Source organism: Acanthochromis polyacanthus, chromosome 13, assembly GCF_021347895.1.
Source record: "Acanthochromis polyacanthus isolate Apoly-LR-REF ecotype Palm Island chromosome 13, KAUST_Apoly_ChrSc, whole genome shotgun sequence".
NCBI lineage: Eukaryota > Metazoa > Chordata > Actinopteri > Pomacentridae > Acanthochromis > Acanthochromis polyacanthus.
This window is the reverse complement of record NC_067125.1, coordinates 24,012,621-24,034,067: the sequence shown is the minus strand read 5'-3', so window position 1 is coordinate 24,034,067 and position 21,447 is coordinate 24,012,621. Positions and strand designations below refer to the sequence as shown.

At 39.5% G+C, this 21,447-nt stretch overlaps 1 protein-coding gene across 1 annotated transcript in view; it reads left to right on the top strand.

Moving 5' to 3' along the window:
• Positions 1-20,406, top strand: part of LOC110966685 (alpha-2-macroglobulin-like) — a 54,729-nt gene extending 34,323 nt beyond the window's left edge. The window contains exons 16-36 of the mRNA XM_022216124.2: positions 1,724-1,786; positions 1,958-2,039; positions 2,133-2,271; positions 2,886-3,111; positions 4,677-4,803; positions 5,417-5,538; positions 5,802-5,853; positions 6,109-6,192; positions 6,421-6,597; positions 7,653-7,728; positions 12,345-12,501; positions 13,296-13,370; positions 14,430-14,592; positions 14,681-14,868; positions 16,290-16,502; positions 18,730-18,854; positions 18,933-19,023; positions 19,130-19,198; positions 19,282-19,387; positions 19,807-19,848; positions 20,106-20,406. Coding sequence (XP_022071816.2) covers positions 1,724-1,786; positions 1,958-2,039; positions 2,133-2,271; positions 2,886-3,111; positions 4,677-4,803; positions 5,417-5,538; positions 5,802-5,853; positions 6,109-6,192; positions 6,421-6,597; positions 7,653-7,728; positions 12,345-12,501; positions 13,296-13,370; positions 14,430-14,592; positions 14,681-14,868; positions 16,290-16,502; positions 18,730-18,854; positions 18,933-19,023; positions 19,130-19,198; positions 19,282-19,387; positions 19,807-19,848; positions 20,106-20,110 — 2,382 coding nt within the window. The 3' untranslated portion in view covers positions 20,111-20,406. The remainder of the gene's footprint in view (positions 1-1,723; positions 1,787-1,957; positions 2,040-2,132; positions 2,272-2,885; positions 3,112-4,676; positions 4,804-5,416; positions 5,539-5,801; positions 5,854-6,108; positions 6,193-6,420; positions 6,598-7,652; positions 7,729-12,344; positions 12,502-13,295; positions 13,371-14,429; positions 14,593-14,680; positions 14,869-16,289; positions 16,503-18,729; positions 18,855-18,932; positions 19,024-19,129; positions 19,199-19,281; positions 19,388-19,806; positions 19,849-20,105) is intronic.
• The last annotated feature ends 1,041 nt before the right edge of the window (positions 20,407-21,447 follow it).

Here is a 21,447-nt window from a genome sequence, read left to right as displayed (position 1 = left end):
ATTATTACATTATGCGCAAAGACATTATTACATTATGCGCTCATGATTTTATTGCATTATGAGCCGATTATTACATTATGAACTTTTATTACATTTAAGTTATTACATTATGAGCCGTTATTACATTATGAGCCGTTATTACATTATGAGTTGCTACAGCACCCAAAGGATCCACTGCCAGTGTCCTGGTCCAGACCCCATAGGACATCCTGAGAGGTCCTCTGGTCCAGGTCCAATGGTTCAGAGCATTTTGATAACATCAGGGAGACCAACACAATATTAGGCAGGTGGTCATAATGTTGTGCCTGGTCGGTGTAGATGGCCCTCTTAATTCTTCACTCAAACGATGTCTTGTCCATACTGTGGACATTGCTGTACTCAAAGGAGTATCTACAACACCACTCATCAGGTACTCACAATTCAGTCCTGAGATCTTCCCCAGGTAGTTTCACCACCATTAAAATGACATTACTTCGGTGCTTGTCGAAACAATCCAGATTCTATGTATATGCAATTATTTTTTCTTTCAATGGTAACACACGGAGTACGTCATTCTACACATGAAGCTGAAACATCCAAAAGAATTACAAATGATCAAAACACATTTTTTAGTATATGAACCATTTTTTAAAATGTGTGAGTTTGTCTTATTTACTTTTGTGAAACTAGTCCTGACGAATACAAATTTTACTTGAAAGAATATTGTTTGAGTATGTTTCTGTTTTAGAGCCTTTATACCTTTATTAGAGTGGACTACTGACTGTATACAAAAGATGGGAGTACTCTCCTGGTTTGAAAAGTAAAGCCAAGAATTGAGTGCTTTAAAACTGCATTCTTTGTAATGGCCAGCATGATGCAACTCCTCTATTGGCAAAAACAACTGTCTACAAGTCTGTGGGAAAATGACCCTACTTCTCATTGGGTTTGTTGTCCTACTAAACATTTTTGTTATGAGTTTATGTTCTTAACTGTGAGTTTCAAAACAAGGTATATTTTAGGGCGTAGCTACCTTGTGCTGGACAGGTTGCTACTGTATTACTGTGGATGGTGTCTTCTCAGGCAGATCCACCTCTTACTTACTACATCTGATTTCAACAGACTAAGATGGCAACGGCCAAACTCCAAACCCCTTCAAAATGAGGGTCCACAAACCAATGGGTGACATCATGGTAACAAAATAAAGCCAGTGAGAAGTAGGGTAATTTCCCCAAAGACTTCGAAACAATCTGAACTCTTTTTGTCAACAGAGGAGTCGCCTCCCGCTGGCCATTAGAAAGAATGGTTTAAAGCACTCAGTTGTTGGCTTTATTTTTCAAACCAGGAGGGTAAACCTATCTTTTTATGTACAATATGCATCTTTACAGTGAGTCACATCTTGTGCAGTCTATGGGTAGACAGAAAATGTCGGGAAAGAGACAGAAAACAACATGAATCAAACTTTGCCTGTTGTGTTTTACAGTCTCACTGCTTATTCTGCTGACTGCTAGTGGTAGAATCAGTCAACAAGCCAACAGACATGCAACAGAAAGTGCATCTCAGTTGTAGAAAACCAACAACACATTTTGACAGGAGCACTGACACGTTTGTTGGCCTGAAATGATGTTTTCATGATGCATATGAATGGTCTGTCTGAAGGAAATGCTGATGGTCATGTTCTGTTAAGTTAATGTCTTAATACTCTAACAATTTTAAAATTAATGTTTGTGGAACTCTGTCATTTTAGATATTCGATTTGCTGCCTGTCAAGAAAATGTCCAGAGTTCCAGATGCTGAAATTTGCTTCAGTGTGAGACAAAAAAAGTCCAGTTTTCTCTTTCAAACCCAGGACATTTTGAGAAACATTTCTTGTCTAACAGTTTTTAAAGTGCTTTTGTGTATAACTGAATAACCTGCATTACTGTTGTTCTGGTTCACTCAGTTATATAGTGAAAAATTCACATTTTGCTAAATTATCTAGAGTTTGGGGTTGAGAATGGCAACAAACTTGTTGCCATCATGTGGCCATCCACAACTTGTCAGAAGGGAATACAGTGGCATTGGTGAGGTTATGTGAATTTATTTAATTTGGGAATTGTTTCTCAGGATAATTTGAGCAAAGCTTTACTTCGTCATGTATATCTGATTTTTTTCAGTTTATTTGCCAAGGAGTACAAGACCTATGCTCCTTCATACTCTAAGGATGCCACCTTCAAGAGTATCAACTGCAGCGCCAGTAGTGACAGTCCGCACCTTTTTCCCTGAAACTTGGATATGGGACTTGGTGGAAATTGGGTGAGCTTTTGTCTTTTTGGTTTTCCAGAACAGTCCTGTCTATCCAGATCTTCTATCATTTGTTATGATAAGACTTTACTGTATATCAGTCTTTTTTATCAAAAATAATGAATATTTTATGCTGTGAAATATTAGTGTTTCACACAATAAAATGCTGGCAGTAGAGATAGCTTTTCATAACAGTGTAGGGGAGATTGTCTAAAATCTGACAATGTCAGATCCATGATGAGGGAATAATGTATGACTTAGAAATTAGAAAAACATAAATACTTATTGCCTAACAGAAGAGAAAATTGTTATATACGACATCTTGCTGTAACAAATACTTAGAGAAGAATTCATTTGAGAAGAAGAGATAAGAATTTAGATGGAAGCATTAACGGCACATGTGTTTGCTCTGGTTTAAAGGTAAGGATGCTGAGTATAGGAAATATTGAGAGTTTTGCACCATTCTGGCTTGACTTTTACTTTCACACAGCATATTATTACATTTAATTGTACATTGAAGAGTTTGCCTTTCATCTAATAAAATCATTCATATATGGCTGATTGAAATCACATAAAAGAAGGATTTTTAACTCGTACAATGTGTTTGTGTACATCCTCTCATCCAGATCATCTGGAACAAAGGACGTGTCCCTCACTGTCCCAGACACCATCACCACCTGGGAGACGGAGACTTTCTGTTTGTCTCCACAGGGTTTTGGTTTGGCTCCTCGTAAACAAATCACTGTCTTCCAGCCCTTCTTCCTGGAGCTCACGCTGCCCTACTCCATCATCCGGGGGGAGCAGTTTGAACTGAAGGCAACTGTCTTCAACTACCTGTCAAGCTGCATCATGGTAATCAATTCATTCTATCAATACAAATTACCCTTTAGGTTCTTGAAGACGTTTTCACTTCTCAGAGTCTGTTTCCTCCTGAATCTTTGCAGCCACAACCGACAAGCAAAGACGCCTGTTAGAAGTTGTAGATTATCTATCAATTAGTCTTCATCAGCTTATCTGTCGACTGTTTTAGAATTTAACGGGTAAATCTCAATGGCCATTTCATCTTAGTGCATTTAGGTTTAACAAACTGTATGTAATTGTATAATGAAGAACAGTACTAAATGGAAACAAGTGCTTTCATATTAATGTATAAAACTCTGGGTAAACTTGCAACTCCACCATGATGAAAATAAATCAAGAAGAGAAGTCATTACTTCAGCCAGCAGTCAGCTCCAAAAAGCTCATTAAACAAAATCCACCATGGCCACGCTGACTGTTTCACAAGAACAACACAGCCAGGGCAGCTCCTTTTCTCCTCATTGTGTAATTGTTCTCTGACTTGAATAGCAGTTTCAGATTCTAAGAAAATATAGCCAAGTTCAAGACACAGATGACGTTGAGATGAATAAATCAGAATTGTAGCAGAGCAGGGCAGCAGGTTGGCAGTGTTTGTTGGTTCACACGTCGTCTTAATAAGCTGTATTTCAGACATTATTTCATACTCGTTCCCTCATCATACAGCAGAAACGCATAAATGTGAAAATGAAAGCAGTTTTATTGGAAATTCCTGTACAATACTCCAATATATGTGATCACAGGGAGCAGCAGAGAAGAAAACAGAAATGAAGTGGTTCTAAACCGAGAAGCACGTGTGTGTTTCTTCCTCAGGTGTTCGATCATTGTGCTGCTCTTTTGTAACCCAAACTTTGCACAGTAAACAAACCATCTTTTTGATTTGTAATAACCTGATGTACTTCCAGATGTTGGACGACTTTGGCCTTTTGGCACTTTTACAGTGAACAGAGTTCACCAATGAAGCTGTAGCACTGACCAGAGCTGACCAGTGACCGGAGTCCAAAATGACCAGTTTGATGATGCAGCACCTACAGAGTGATATAGAAGAAAAACATTTGTTTATTAAAGTGTAACATTCAAGAAAAAAAATTTAAATACCTAGAATCAACTTTAAACAGTGATGGTGACTCCTTTTTGGTGTGCACGTTTTCAGTTATGTGAACTAATCATAGGTGGCCCTGTTGCAGAGTTTTTAAATGGCCAAATGCAAAAAAAAATTTAAAAAAAATAAAAATCCTGCAGAAAATGCAAACATGCCTGATCAATAGTATTTATTGCTACAAGCCACATCCTGAATTGAAAGAAGGTACCAACCCTCAGGATGAGACTTTTTGTAGTTTAAAACTATCTCCACCAAACCTAATTTAGAGCCTGGTTCCTCCAGGAACTCAAGTAAAACACTGAACACCAAAGAGAGCTGCTGCTGATGTTCAGCATAAACCACTGTCATGACCAGTGAAGAGTTTAATCTCCTCCTGCTCTGTTTGTAACTTGGATAGAGGAGAGACGATGGAAAATATTGCAATGTTTCTGATTTTTTTTCACTTGTGTCTGTTGACCAGGTGACTGTGACTCCCTCGCCCTCCCTAGATTACACCCTCACCCCCATCTCTGGTAATCAGTACACTTCCTGTCTGTGTGGCAATGAGCGCAAGACCTTCAGCTGGACCATGAACCCCACAGCCTTAGGTGAGGCAGCATCATTAGAAATAGCAGTATGTGAATACACTCCAGTGTTTATAGCATGTGTCTGTCATATTAGAGGTGTGTAGCATGAATCAAGTTTGACATAGCAGGTTTTCCAATCAATAAGCTGTGGTGTCAGCAGTGTAAAACAGACTTGGCAGCTAATCAGAACCAAGTATAAAAGCCTACTTGTGCATTTTCTGCATCACCAACCGAAAACATGTATCTTACCATGGCAGCAGTACACATACAGTTTGCACTGCTGTATCAACACAGCTTTGTTCAGCAGGACCATTAACACAGGTTTGCAGATATAACATTTTCCCTCAGCTGAGAATCTGCATCAGTCATAGACAATCTTCAGGAAACAGGCTAAAGAGAGAGAGAGAGAGATGTTTGTTACAGCTGATTTACATCTAAAACTCTGATTAGAACGTCCTCCAGTGCAGTTAGCTGAGCAGCATTAGTTCCCATGATGATCAAACAGACTGAAAACTCTGACTCATGAACTAATAATCTTGCTTCACAGTACACCACTCTGGCATATTTTCTTTTCATTCACTATAAAAGTGCAACCTCAATCAGTTGTCCTCTTACTAACGTCTGTTTCTTTTAGGGGTTGTGAATGTGTCGGTGCGTGCTGAAGCAGTGACATCCCACGTTTTATGTGATAATGAGATTGTGAGCATTCCAGACAGAGGTCGCATTGACGTGGTCACACGATCTCTGATAGTAAAGGTCGGTGTCTTAATAACAACGTGAACTATGATATGTGACTTTGTAGCCCAAACCAGATTTGCACCAGGTTGAATGGGTTCTCTTTTGGTCCTTGCTCTACCTCTCAGTCAGGTTTCAAGAAAACTGATTTGGTAGGATTTCTGTAAATCTGCTCACAGACACAAAGACAGTAACAAAAACAGAAAAATGTACGGTCTGTAGACAGTAGACTGTACCTATGTAGTTATTAAATGGAATTAGCTATGAGTTGATTCTCCTTTCAGGCTGAGGGAACAGAAGTGACAACGACCCACAACTGGCTGTTCTGCCCAAAAGGTCTGTATGATTTAAACCACACATTTCTAAATCGTTTGTCAAGGACCTCACATGCATTAGTAGGCCTTTTGTTTGTTTTGATTTGTTTTTTCATATATTCAATCAAAAAATATTGACATACTGAGGCTTCATTTTCTACAAAATCTTACTGTGAGGATGAATTATTTCAGATTTACCTGTAAAAATTCACACTGACAACTGACATCTGACAGAGAAACCCAGTTGCCATTTTGTGTTGCTTTTCTCTGTTCGCAGGAGACTCTTTGACAGAGGAAGTAGAGCTCCGACTCCCTGAGAAGGTGGTTGATGGATCTGTCCGAGTTTCACTATCAGTGCTGGGTAAACTGACTGACCTTAGACTTGCTATTTACATTTAGTGTTTCTGTAGCACGTTGCCTATTGTTTGAAGGAGTGGAGATGAGGTGTAGAGGAAGAAAACATGGAGTGAAGATTCTTGAGTTTTTGAATCTGTGGGTGAGTTTTGGGGGCCCAAACCTCCTGAAGGCAAAGTAAACCTCCTCAAGAAGGCTATTCAGGGTCACTTTTTTTGAACGTGTTTTTGCACAGGTGACATCCTCGGCCGGGCCCTGAAGAACATAGATGGTCTTCTGAGGATGCCTTTTGGATGTGGAGAGCAGAACATGGTGCTCCTGGTCCCCAACATCTACATTCTGCAGTACCTAGAAAACACACAGCAGCTGACTCCAGCCATCAGAGAGAAGGCTTCCAACTTCATGACCAGTGGTGAGTGCCTGTGTGCTTTTTCGAAAAAAGATATTTAGACTTTTGAAGGTGGGATAAAAATAGCTTTTCGACTTTCAGGACCATAACCAAAACCTGCAACATTTTTAGATATGCAGATACTTTACAGCCAAAAACATCTCTACTGTTAAATTATTTTTTAACATAGTTTGTATAAATGTAAAGGACAGCATGACTAAAAGGAATCCTGAGGGTTGAGGTAGGAAATAAAAGCACACAAATATAAGATTTTATTTATTTATTTATTTATTTATTTATTTTATTAAACCTTTATTTTACCAGGTAAGTTAGTTGAGAACTAGCTCTCATTTTTGATAATGACCTGGTCAAGAGGCAGCATACAACAAAATGAACAAAAACAGGTTACATATACAGTACAGCAAATCAGACAGGATCACAAAAACAAAATACACAAAGACTTTTAATTATATTAAGGATAAAAAGGACTAAGAACAGGTGCAGTGGTCCTGAAGTGTTTTTCAGCTGATTTTTTCGATGACAAGAGTGAGATGTATGAGGAGAGTTTTAGGGACTTTTGTAGAGAGTTCCAGTCATTAGCGGCAGAAAACTGAAATGAGGATTGACCGAGAGTGGTACGAACCTTGGGGATGAGGAGGTGAATGAAACTGTTGGAACGAAGAGTATGGGTGGAGTTATGAATGGTAAGTAGTGAGCACACATCAGGTGGTGTTTTACCAATGAGGGTTTTTAGATGAAGAGAAACCAGTGTAATTGTCTGTGGGAGTGAAGAGACGACCAGTTCACCGGTTTGTAAGCTGCAGTGGTAGGTGTTGTAAGGAGCTCCGGTAGCAAAGCCGATGGCAGAGTGGTAGATGGTGTTTAATTTGTGGATAAGAAAAAAACTCACTCTATTATTAGTGCATTTTCTGATGCACAAAATTGAGAAAAGTAAAAATAATAGCAAAAAGAAGAGAGGTCCGAGGCACTGTGAGTACCTAACAGTCCTTTATTGACTCATGGACAGCAGTTAACGCGTTAAAAAGTTTCAGATAAAGCACGTTTCTCTCGTCCTAAAGGCTACCAGAGACAGCTGAATTACAAGCATCATGATGGAGCTTACAGCACATTTGGATCGGGACCAGGAATCACTTGGTGAGTTTATCATTTAACCTCAACTACTCAACATGGTCTGCAGAAGGGTTTGTTTGCACAGACCTTTTGACTTGTCAAAGTAGGAAACCCACATGTAAAGGTAACGGACAGTTATGATGACAACATTTCATTTATGCCAGCCTCACATTACAGGACTTTTAGGTCGATTTCATTTTCAGGTTAATTTCAACCCTTCCAACAGTCAGAGAAGGAATCTGGTATCTTGGTCTGAACTGATGTTGTGCCATGAATATTTGGAAATGTGAGGGGTTTGTAGATTCATGGGGATGTCCAGATAATATCAAACATGTTTGAGGTTTACAAGTTAAAATCGAGATGGTTATGTTATCTCACTGTCACCAAGAACAACACTCAGCATTCTGGCCCTTGAGGGTAACATCGTCCTACCTCCTAGTCTTGCTGAAGAATAGACAGACTGTGTTGACGAAAATGTTTTCATCAAGACTCATTTACCATTCAGCTTTTGTATTTTTCTTACCCCAAAGTATTATATGTGTTCCAGCAAGTTCTGTCACCACAGTCCATGTGAGGTAGTGCTCTGCTCCGTCATTGTACAATAATAATAATAATAATAATATCCTGTAGTGAGTCATGTGCCAGTATTTTCCAGTCTTGTAGCGCAGCATTACTTAAGTTCTCAGCACGCTGGTATGGTCACATATGACCACTGAGACACTACACTGGACCATTGTTTTTTTCTTTCAGAAATAAAAATGTCTACTGTGAAAAGGTTGTCAGGATTGACTGCATATAAAAATGGATGTAGTGAGCTATGACATCCCCATTGATCTGATCAAAGTTGCAGCTTCTTTTCTGGCATCATCTTGGAGCCAGGCGGCTGCACAGTGGTTAGGTGGTTAGCATTGTTGGCTTAAAGCTAGAAGATTCCTGGTTTACATACCAGCCTTTCCAGGATCTTTCTGCATGGAGTTTCCATGTTCTCCCTGTAACTGTGTGGGTTTTGTCTGGGCAATTCGGCTTCCTCCCACAGTCCAAAAACATGTTGAGGTTAATTGGTGATTCTAAATTGTCTGTAGGTACACACGTGGACAAAATTGTTGGTACCCCTCAGTTAAAGAAGGAAAAACTCACAATTCTCACTGAAATCACTTGAAACTCACAAAAGTAACAATAAATAAAAATTTATTGAAAATTAAATAATCAAAAACAGCCATTACTTTTGAATTGTTGATTAACATAATTATTTTAAAAAACAAACTAATGAAACAGGCCTGGACAAAAATGATGGTACCTCTATAAAAGATTGAAAACTATTTGACCAGAGTGACATGATTAACTCAGGTGTGTCATTTAATTGACATCACAGGTGTTTCCAAACTCATAATCAGTCAGTCTGCCTATTTAAAGGGAGACAAGTAGTCACCCTGCTGTTTGGTGAAAAGGTGTGTACCACACTGAACATGGACAACAGAAAGCGAAGGAGAGAATTGTCCCAGGACATCCGAAAAAAAAATTATAGACAAACATCTTAAAGGTAAAGGCTATAAGACCATCTCTAAACAGCTTGAAGTTCCTGTGACAACAGTGGCTCATATTATTCAGAAGTTCAAGACCCACGGGACAGTAGCCAACCTCCCTGGACGTGGCCGCAAGAGGAAAATTGATGACAAATTGAAGAGACGGATCGTTGGAATTGTATCCAAAGAGCCCAGAGCAACCTCCAAAGAAATTAAAGGTGAACTCCAAGGCCAAGGTACATCAGTGTCAGATCGCACCATTCGTCGTTGTTTGAGCCAAAGTGGACTTCATGGGAGACGACCAAGGAGGACACCACTGCTGAAAAAAACTCATAAAAAAGCCAGACTGGAATTTGCAAAAATGCATGTTGACAAGCCACAAAGCTTCTGGGAGAATGTCCTTTGGACAGATGAGACCAAACTGGAGCTTTTTGGTAAGGCACATCAACTCTATGTTCATAGACTCAAAAACCAAGCATACGAAGAAAAGAACACTGTCCCTACGGTGAAACATGGAGGAGGCTCAGTAATGTTTTGGGGCTGCTTTGCTGCATCTGACACAGGGTGTCTTGAAAGTGTGCAAGGTACGATGAAATCTGAAGACTATCAAGGCATTCTGGAGAGAAATGTGCTGCCTAGTGTCAGAAAGCTTGGTCTCAGTCGCAGGTCATGGGTCTTCCAACAGGACAACCATCCAAAACACACAGCCAGAAACACCCAAGAATGGCTGAGAGAAAAGCGTTGGACTATTCTAAAGTGGCCTTCTATGAGCCCAGATCTGAATCCCATTGAACATATGTGGAAGGAGCTGAAACATGCCATTTGGAGAAGACACCCATCAAACCTGAGACAACTGGAGCTGTTTGCTCATGAGGAGTGGGCCAAAATACCTGTTGACAGCTGCAGAACGCTCATTGACAAATACAGAAATCGTTTAATTGCAGTGATTGCCTCAAAAGGTTGTGCAACAAAATATTAAGTTATGGGTACCATCATTTTTGTCCAGCCCTATTTCATTAGTTTGTTTTTTTAAATAATTATGTTAATCAACAATTCAAAAGTGATGGCTGATTTTGATTATTTAATTTTCAATAAATTTTTATTTATTGTTACTTTTGTGAGTTTCAAGTGATTTCAGTGAGAATTGTGGGTTTTTCCTTCTTTAACTGAGGGGTACCAACAATTTTGTCCACGTGTGTATGAATGTGAGTGTGATTGTTTGTCTCTATATGTAGTCCTGTGATAGACTGTTATCTGTCCAGGTTGTACCCTGCCTTCACCCTCAGTCAGCTGGGATAGACTCCAGCCCCCCTGACCCTCATGAGGATCAAGCAGTGTATAGATAATGGTTGGATGGATCTTAGACCAGGGCGTTCCAAATGACTTCTATGATTTGTTACTTTTCACACTCTGGATACGTTCCCCGCTGCTTTGGACAAAGCTTTTTCAAAACTCCAACCAGTTCACACAAAGGCTAACATTAGCTACTTTAGCTATGTTTTGCTACCAGTGCACATATTGTAATGAAGTAAAAACATTAAACTAAATAAAATAATGAGAAAAGTAATACATACATTGCTCAAACCACGTTGTATAGATCTGAGTTTACCAGTTTCGTTGTAGAACACAGAATACTGCCCCACAGAGTACGCTTCCATTTTTATTTATTACTGTAGTTTACTGATAGGGTTAGAGTTACTGACAGGTCACTAGATCATGCAGCAGGTCACGCTGATCTGGGGAGCTGGTCTGTTGTACAGATTTTAGTTTTGAATTTGAACAGGTCTTTACCAACGCCTTCAAAATTAGGTCATTTTCCAGGTTTTCCTCAAACATGCGGTCTGAGACCATCATCTGACTGCACCTTAGCCAGCTTCAGCAGTGGAGCCAGACAGTTTTTTATTGGTGACAAGGATGAGACTATCACACTGACTGGATTAGCACAATGTCTTGTTGATTTTCCCCCCACAAATTGTTGTAGACCAAATTGTTGGTCACCAACACTTATTTGTTTATGCAGGGAAGATTAATATGTAGAGATGCATAAGAACCATCAGCTAATTAAAACCTCAGACAGTTCCCTGAGTTATGCTTTTTTTATTATTTTTTTATTGTTGATAGAGCCCATTCAAGAATTACAATTTAAATAAAGCAGGTACACTTACAGCCCTTCATAAGTGTCCTTCTGCTCAAGACATGCATTTTTAGTTCAGATATCACACTCTCTTCATCCAGACTTTAATTTCTTTCTTTTGGTTCTGCGTCAGTCTTACATTGTTCAGCACTTGTCCCAGCTCTTCAAACTCAGTCTTCATCCCTATCGTCCTCTAGAGTTTGGACAACAGATTTAACTAAATCCACAGCTAAACCTACATTTTCAGTGACAATAATAAATAATCTTTAAATTTCTATAAAAACAGTGTAAACATTTTTTCTTTGGTCAGAAGTACTTGGCTGTGTGTGTGACTGAATGGGGGCTGACTGTGTTGTTAAAATGCATCTGTACAGCAACAACAGCTGTGGAGAAACAGTTCCACAAAGAAATTCTGCCAGAAAAATAGTCGCTACTGGATATAACTCCAGTTCTGAGTACAAGTGTAGCCCTCTGGCAGGGTTCATGATTGATTGTGTGGGCTGGCCAGACTTTAGTCTGTGTTGATCGTTACATCTTGGATCCAAACCTGGCGATGTCAAAACCAGCTGTAGTCACTGATCAAAGCCATCTACTGTATCTGAGGCCAACTAAAGATCAGCGGTTCTGCTGTCATAAACAGCAACTTTACACCACTGACTCCTTAGCCATATATTACTATTCATCTAATTAACCTTAATATGCTTTGTTTTTTGTTCAACTAGACATCATCAGTAGAGTAAAACTAACCAGTTTCATTACAAAATGAATACTTAATTTTCTGTCATGTTAATGTCATTGTTAAACTTTAAGTAAAAATGTCGACTGTATTGTTCACTGAGACACTCTTTACTTAGGCCTGTACAAACTGTACATGTTGAAGGCTTCAAATGTTGTATGAACAGCCTCCATGTGCTGCTCGAGTATTCCTCTCTTTTTAAAAACATTGCATCAGAGATGACTAGTCCTGTTTGGCCTTTCCTCAGGTTGACTGCTTTTGTTCTGAGATCCTTTGTCAGAGCTCAGTCCTTCATCTACATTGACCCTACAACGATTGAACAGTCCAAGACTTGGCTGATTGGAAAACAACAACAAAATGGCTGTTTTCAACAGTCAGGAAAACTTTGGGACAACAGAATGAAGGTAGGGGCAAAGTGCCTGATGGGGCTGCAGATGTGAGAAGATTTAAACCTGTGTTTGTGTGCTACTTTCCATGCTCACATATCCAGCTGTGACAGAGCAAAAGTGTCATCCCAGTGGGGCGTTGTTTGATGGATTTAACTTGTGTATGAAGTAAGAACCATGTAACAGCACATGTCAGTGGGACCAGACTGCTGTTTAGATAAGAAAAAAAGCTTAAAATTTAGCCTAACACAGTGTCTGTCCTACTTCATTAGCTTATTGATTTCATTTTAGTTATTGAGGAGTTAACACATCATGCAGTAGTTTTGAGTTCTTTTGTTCAGACACGAGGTGCATAGAGAGATGTTGATTACCTTGACAGTTTCACTACTGCATTAATAAGACATGATGAATGTTTTTGAGATGTTAACGCATCATGTGACCTGCAGGTTTCTTGGAGATACTGACTGGATCACTTCAGATTTATCTGTATCAAGACACCATGACAGCTGATATAAATCATGGTCACATTTGATGTGTGCCACATGCAATAGTTTTGACACAAAAGCTTTAAAGCAGTTCTAGTGACTTTCTGCAGTCGGCCCACTTCACTCACAGTTTACAGTATATTTGTTGTGTGGTCTGATGATCTGAAAGTGACAGCAGAAAGTCCACTGAAAGCTTCAAAGCTTGATGTGATCAGCAGATTCTGCAGTGCTGATCTCACTGATGCATTGAAAGAGACTGACTACAGCTCATTCCTGTTAAAATGTTGGAGATTTAGATTAGATCTGTGCTGTGCTCCTTCTCTACAGGGCGGTGTGTCTGATGAAGTGACTCTCAGCGCGTACATTACTGCTGCGTTTTTGGAGATGAATATGTCGGTGTCTGTGAGTAAACTCTTCATGTTTTTCACTCATTGTGTTTTCATCACTGTTGGACTGAGAGAGAAATTGTTGTGTAGATGTACTGAAAACAAGATCAGAACACAACATACCAGAGATGTGCCAATTCAGTTTGATTTTATTTTTTGCCTCCAATCATACAGTTAGTCAAACAATATAAAGCTTTAGTCAGCTTGATAGCTGATTAGCCCTTCAGTGCATTACGGAAATCAGTGCATTTAATGTTATTTTTATTTTACAAAATATCACGTCTAACATGCCTATGATACACAGCACACACACCTGATTAAAAAAAAACCTTGTAGGTGGTCACAAACCTTCTCCTCAAGCTCCAGTAGGACACTCTCTGAAATGTAGGTTGGAGAGGGTGAGGTGTATTGAGGCTCCAAAAGATTTTGAAAACTTGTATTCTCTACCACAATGATGTGCTGTCCATCTAGCATGTTAAATTCAGTTTCCCTTTCTGTAAACTTTTTGGCCCTCTTGCATATTTGTGTATTAATAATATGTATAATTGTGTAGAAAATCTGTCTCTCTTTTCAAAAATCTCCTCTGGTGTGTGTTGTTTCAGTGCCACCTCTGCAAGTATTTAAGTAAAGTAGCTTTGTTTTGCTGAATGATAAATTTTTAGGTGCTTTATCAAACTGGTGGTATTAAATGCAGCTCTGTCACTACTGGCTCAAGTGGAATTTTGGATTGTATTCATTTGTGTTTCTATGCTGCAGATGTTTTAGTCTTGTGCTCTCTCTTTATGACACCCATGTGACAACTGACGCAAAGCAAAGGACTGACTAGTTGTTCTTCATGAAGTCCATACTGATCTATGAGATCAGACTGAGACGTCCTTCCAGCAGATTAAACATGCTGACATTACAGTCAAGTCTTTGACATGGTAACAAGTTTGACCCAGTTATTGTTTCACAAAATGAAGAGTTTTTGGTTTTAGTCTACTCGTCCTTGGACTCTGGAAAAAATGTTTTAAAACAAAATAAACTGTGTGTGTTTTAGCTGTGAGATTGTTTACTCTAACATTTCATGCTGCAGCATCCTGTGGTGGAGAAGAGCCTGTCGTGCCTCAAGGAGTCCCTCAGTGACTTGAGCAACACCTACACCACAGCTCTGATGGCGTACGTCTTCACCCTGGCAGGAGACACGGAGACCCGTGGTCTCCTTCTGGATCACCTTGACAAGGTTGCAATCAAACAAGGTAAAGTATCCTCATGCAGGAAACCATTCAGGCTTTGTTACTGTGACTGTAACTTACTCTGTGTGTGTTTGTGGATGGTTGTTTTTAGGGGGTTTCTTGCACTGGTCTCAGAGAGCAGCAGAAACATCAGCCTCTCTCTCTGTGGAGATCAGCTCCTATGTGCTGATGGCCAAACTCAGCGCCTCCCCGACTAATGAAGATCTGGGCTACGCCTCGGGCATCATAATGTGGTTGACAACGCAGCAGAACTATTATGGAGGCTTCTCCTCCACACAGGTACTGCACAGTCAAAATGATGTATGCTGGGCTTTCTTTGGGACCATGCTTTTCACTGTGCATTGCATGTCATCTGTGTATTTAATGGAACTAAAATAATAAAATAAAAATAATGCTGGTAGAAATAGTATTGGTAGGTCCATTCAGTAAGATCTGCCCTGTAGAAGCTAAAAATAGTTGTGGTCCTGTGTGGTTAGGCCGCTTTGTAATTTTAACTTCAGTGTGAATGTAAACTGGAACTATTTCATATACAATGAAGGTAAGGTGATTTCAGAGTTGTAAAGAAGTGTCAGTGTCAGTATTAGAATTTTAGAGTTCAAAGTCAGTGGGTGGATAGAATAGCTTGAAAATGATTTGTATTTGCTCTTTGCTGGGAGGCCACTATGCAGTGGTTGCACCAGACTTTCAGTGCCTGGCCTTTTCACACATATCCATAGGTCCTTTTGCTCTCAGTAGGCATAAGAGAACAACTCAGTAAACATGAGCCTCCATACCAAATGTTATAATAGCCCACTCCATAGTTGTCAAGAATATTCATTTAGAACTTATGAGGCTGCAGAGTGGCTTGTTGGGTAGCACCTTTGCCTTGCAGCAAGAAGATCCCTGGTTCACGTCCTAGCCTTCCCAGGATCTTTTTGCATGTTCTCCTTTTACATGTGTGGGTTTTCTCCGGGTTCTCGGGCTTCCCTCCACAATCCAGAAACATGCTGAGGTTAATCGATTATTCTAAATTGTCTGTACATGTGAATGTGAGTGTGATTGTTTGTCTGTATATGTAGCCTGCGACAGACTGGTGACCTGTCCAGGTGTCTCCAGCATTGACCCCACCTCCCTCTTCTCCCATCCCTCCTCCTTGCCCTCCTCTGTCCCTCTCAACCCGCCCGGCCAGCAGGCAGATGGGTCCCCCCTATATAGAGCCGGGTTCTGCTCGAGGTTTCTTCCCTGTTAAAAGGGTGTTTTCCTTGCCACTGTCGCCTTTGGGCTTGCTCTGGGGGTCAGGCATATGGGTTCTGTAAAGCGTCTTGAGACGATTTGACTGTAATTGACGCTATATAAATAAAATTGAATTGAAATTGAATTGAAAAGAGACTCCAGCCCCTTGTGACCCTAATGAGGATTGAGCGGTGTATAGATTATGGATGAATGGATGGAACTTAGATATGAACCCTATTATGGTCTTGCAGGAAAAGTCAAGTGATGACTAAAGTCAATGGTTTTTATTCCCAGTAGATCATGAATACCAACCCATCCAATTTTTGACAGCTCTTGCACAAAGAACGTCTGACCCCCACACATGGATTTTTGTCCAAATGTCAGTGTGAAAGTAAATTGTCAGGGAAATGTATTATGTAGCTGAGCAAATTCAATCAAAAACACACTGTGTAATGCCCCCTCAGTGATGTTATGTCTGTGTGTTGTAGGACACGGTGGTGGCTCTTCAGGCTCTGGCTCTCTACGCCACTCTGGCATTCAGTCCTCAGGGTTCAAGCACAGTGAAAGTCCAGTCTCCCAGCGGACAGCTGACGTTTAACGTGAATCAGGACAACAGACTGCTCTACCAGGAGAGAATCCTGCAGGACGTGACTGGAAAGTTCAGCCTGGAGGTGGAGGGCACTGCATGTGCTTCAGTGCAGGTCAGTGAAAAGCAGGACTTTCAAAAGGCTGTTTTCTGCTGCAGGAACTTGTGACCTGTTTAAAGTAAACCCTCACCTCTGTGTCCATTCCAGCTGCAAGAACCATCAATGTAGTTTTTTTTATGGCTACTTTAATGGGGAAAGAAGTACCTTCCTCAAAGTAAGCACTTCTGAGTAGCTCAGAAAAACTGCCATGCAGGTCTTGATGCTGAATGAATACACTCTGAAAGGATAACAAGCACTGTTTCTCGGTCCTTTTGATGTCCTGATCAAGTAGTCGTCTTTTTTCTATCGTCTCCATCAACAATGTAAAATTCACATATAGGGTACCATAACTAACCTTCATTATTTTATTTTATACATGCTCATAGACCTAGAGTTATGTCCATTTGTTGTTTTTATGCATTCAAAGTTGACGTTTGCTGGATCCTCCACTGCCATTGTCACAGAAAGGCTATAAGGGCCAATTCTGGAGCCTTTCCTGAGCTCTGCGTTTTAAAGCTACTTACCGCATCTTTCTTGTGTACATACACGTATCACTGCTGTGACTCTGTTCAGCTGTTGCATTGAAAAAGTCCCTCTTTGGGACAATCTGATAGTCAAGTGATTCTGGTGCATTTGATTCCTGGCTGACTTTATCATTTGCTGCATGCAATTCTTTGACTCTTGTTCCCCATGTTTTCTGTCTTCACATTATGATGCTGCCACCACCATGCTTCATGGTGGGGATGATGTCTTCGTAATGATGAGCTGTGTTTGGTGTCCACCAAACATAGCATCTAGTCTGATGGCCAAAAAGCTCAATTTTGGTCTCACAAGTGCCAAGGAAACTTCTTTCAGTCATCTTCAGAGTCTCTCACAGGCCTTTGGGTGAACTCTAGTTGAGATATAATATCTTTTGCATTCTCCCATTAGGCTTGTGGTAAAAGCTGTTGTATACACAGTCTGTCCCAACTCAGCTACTGAATCTTGTAATTCCTTTAGAGGATTCATAGGTGTCTTGGTGGCCTCCCACACAAGCCTCTTTCTTGCACTGCCACTCAGTTTTTGAGGATGGCAAATACTAATCAGATTTACCTGTGTGCCATATTCCTTCCATTTAATCATGATTGCTATAACTGGACTCCAAAGGCTTTTCAGTGACTTGAGATTTTCTTGTATCCATCTCCTTTTCAAAGCCCTTTTCACAATGTTGTTTCAAATGTTTTGTCTTTATAGTGCAATTATAGTCATTAGCACTGATTCAACACTGACTAGACCTTCCAGATGAAGGTGTTTTTATACAGCCCGATCTCACGAGGATTCGTGAAACTGTCACGTAAGTTTTAGTTTCGGTTTCGTGCGCACCAACACGATTTCGTCATGTTTTTCGTGCCGCTCACCACGAAATGCGCACCAATGTATTTTAAACGGCGGACTTTTCGTGCCACCCAGAACGTATTTCAAACGAATGTGTGTATTATATTTTTAATGTAAAACCATGGCGAATCCAACGCTATATTTTGCATGACATCGTCCCTAACCATAACCCTAACCATAACCATAACCCGGTGGTACACTTACCTTTTTTTTTTTTTTTTTTTTTTTTTCCAATTTGCATAGGAATTTCAAGAATGTCCGGCGGCCGGCGGCCGCAAACGCGATCACACAAGCAGTATACGCCGATGGACAGCTTAGATCGTCATGAATCCGCTGGTATAAACCACTTTCAGCTGTGATTACCACAGCGGGTTTCGTTGTGAGCAACACGAAAAACATTTCGTGGTGAGCGGCACGAAAAACATGACGAAATCGTGTTGGTGCGCACGAAAAAGAAACAAAAAATTTACGTAACAGTTTCACGAATCCCCGTGAGACCGTGTTGTTTTATACTACAGTCACTGGAGATACATTGACTGCACTCAGATGATCTCCATTTCACTGTGTGACTTCTTGGTTGCACCTGTGTCACATCAGGTGAATCACTTTAAACGTAATAAATACTTACGCAATTACATATTTTACATTTTCAATTTTTAATGAATTGGCATTTCCTTGTAAAAATAAGTTTTCACTTTGAAATGAAAGATTTTGTTGTAAATATTAAGTCCATTTTCCTACGACAAATATTAGAATATCCCTACTAATATTATGGGACATGTGACAGCATGGAATAGTGGTCTGTCTAACTGGAAATTCAGCTGTGGATGGTTGGACGTTAATACCCTTCTTGGTTGCTGTTTTCCAGGTTTCTCTTGACTACAACATCCCAACTCCTACTGATGTCACCAGTCTCAGTGTGAAGGTCAAACCAGAGACCAACTGCACCAGCCAGTCTCACAGACCCAAACTCACTCTGAAGCTGAAGTCCCTGTGAGTGATCAACAACTAGATAACTCTTACAGAGACAGCATTACAACATAACCTATGACCTCATGTTTGTACTAACAGATACAGTGGAGAGGAGAACAGTACAAACATGGTGATCCTAGATATCAAAGCACTCTCTGGATTTGTGCCAGACCCAGAGTCTTTAAAACAGGTGGGTTTTTACAGTAAATTTAACCACACCGGAGTTTTTTGTGTGTGTGTGTCAGTTGTTGTCATGGTGACAATGATGTTAAGTCAAGTGGATGTCATCCTCACAGCTAAAAAATGCCATGTTGGTGGATCGTGTTGAGCAGAAGGAAGACCATGTTCTGGCGTATTTACGAGAGGTGAGAGGAATCCACAGTGGACAGACAGAGACAGTAGATGATGCTGTTCAGATTTGTGAACAACCATGTTTTTCTCCCAACAGCTGAGCACCGGCACAGACATCAACCACACCTTAGAGTTCATACAGGAACTCCCAGTGCAGAATCTGAAACCAGCCGTGGTCAAGATCTATGACTACTACCAGCCAAGTAAAACCCAAAAGACTTTACATCACTTCAGCACCTGACTGAATGAAATCCAGCTTAAGAAGCTAAAGCATTTCTTAGTCCCAACATGTAGAATTTCTGACAGCCTTACAATATTTATTTGAAATTTTAAAACCCAGTCTATTTTACTTATTAGAAAGTACAAGTGTTTGTTTGTTTGTTTGTTTGTAGTATTGGCATAAAAACGGATAAATATAGCATGGTAGAGCACAGTTATATTAATATGAAATATCTACAGAGAGGTGTCGACAAATTTGGCACTGTAATTAACACTTCAAAAGTTATTTTATCCGTATACAGCTGCTTGTATTGTGTTTTGCATTAATTAAGTATTTACACAGAGTTTAAATGAGGTTTCACTGTGTTTGTCTCTCCAATTATGCTTTTTTCCCTCTTCACAGGTGACCAGGCTGAGACAGAATACATCTACTCTTGTGTTGCAGGTAAGAATCTGTAAAAGATGCAGGAAAACTTTGAAATTTGTAATAATCCTTTTAAACAATATGAGATTTCAGAACACACCGAGGAAGAAATGTTGATCTGCAACATGTTCTGTGTGTTGTTTGCTCCGAAAAGCCTACTTATAGACTGTAAATAGAAAAAAACCTTAAAAACATGTTTTTTTATTGGTAAAAATGACAAGATTTTCTCTACATGATATTAAACTGTATTTTTTTCTTATTTTTTCTTCCATTTGCAGCTTGAAGAGTGAGGTGTGGTCAGCTCCCATATCCTGAATGATTCTGTCATTCTGATTTGTTGAGACTTGCATTCTGTTTGACTAAAGATAACAAGGTTCACATGTGTGTACACATCATTGATTTGTAAGTGTTTATGCATAATGTTTATACATGTTTATGCATAATATATAAAATGTACCATATGTGTAACAAGGGCTGAACAATTAAAGCATTTTAGACATTATAATTAACACTGTTTAAGCTACTGTGATGCAGCATGTCTTAACCTGGAATTAAACTGCTTTGTTATTGCTTCTACAATTTCATGCTTTACTGTTATTTTTTAAGCTTGACTTAAAAGCAACTATATCAAATATGTGAAATTGCAATCGGGACATTTGTCAAAGAGGTAACAATAAATGGGTCCATCTCTATATTGTGAACATGCTGGTTGACAAATGGTTAACAACTATGACTTTGACTAAACCTGATGATCAGCATTAATATTGACTCCGGTGAAGAGAAGGGTTTACTGTAGCATTGATCCATTCCAGGTTTGACATGTTACTGTGTCCATCTGAATGAGGTAATAATATTAAAACATTGCTTTGTTAAACGAGTTCCAAAACTCTCTACACACTTTGAGCTCAAGTAACACTTAAAATTGTCACAAGACCCTCAGCTTGAATCCCCTGAAGTCAGCACTAATGTGACAGTGGCACAGAGAAACTCTCTTTCAACAGAAGCCACCTGATAAGGAATGACCCCTCTACATGAGTCCAGCTGGACAGAGATGGAAAAAAGGAAGAAGATGAAACATATTAAGCATACATGCAGCTTACTAACAAGGTTACATGATACATAAAGGTGATTTATGAAACAAGCAAATGGATAAAATGAAGAGAGACAGCAGCCAAAGCATCAGATGTAGAGTAGTGTGATGGGCAGAGGTGGGTAGAGTAGCCAGAAATTGTAGTTAAGTAAAAGTAATGTTAATTCAAAATAATATCACTCAAGTAGAAGTAAAAAGTAGTCATCCAAAAAATTACTCAAGTAAGAGTAAAAAAAGTACTTGGTGAAAAGACTACTCAAGTACTGAAAGTACTGAGTAACTTTGATTGTAATGTCTGATTTAATTTTTAGAAATGATGAGAGACAGACAAAAATATAAAATAATGTGCAAATTCTGGTATTTCCAAATTATAAAATTTTTAAAAATGCAAAAATAAATAACAACTTTACAAAATGACAAGCTAAGGCACAAAAAAACCACAAATTTCCAAATCCCAGTTTTTCACAACATAAAGCTTTTGAAACGAATACCTGTAGTAAGGTAACGTTTGTATGTTTGAACAGTGCAAA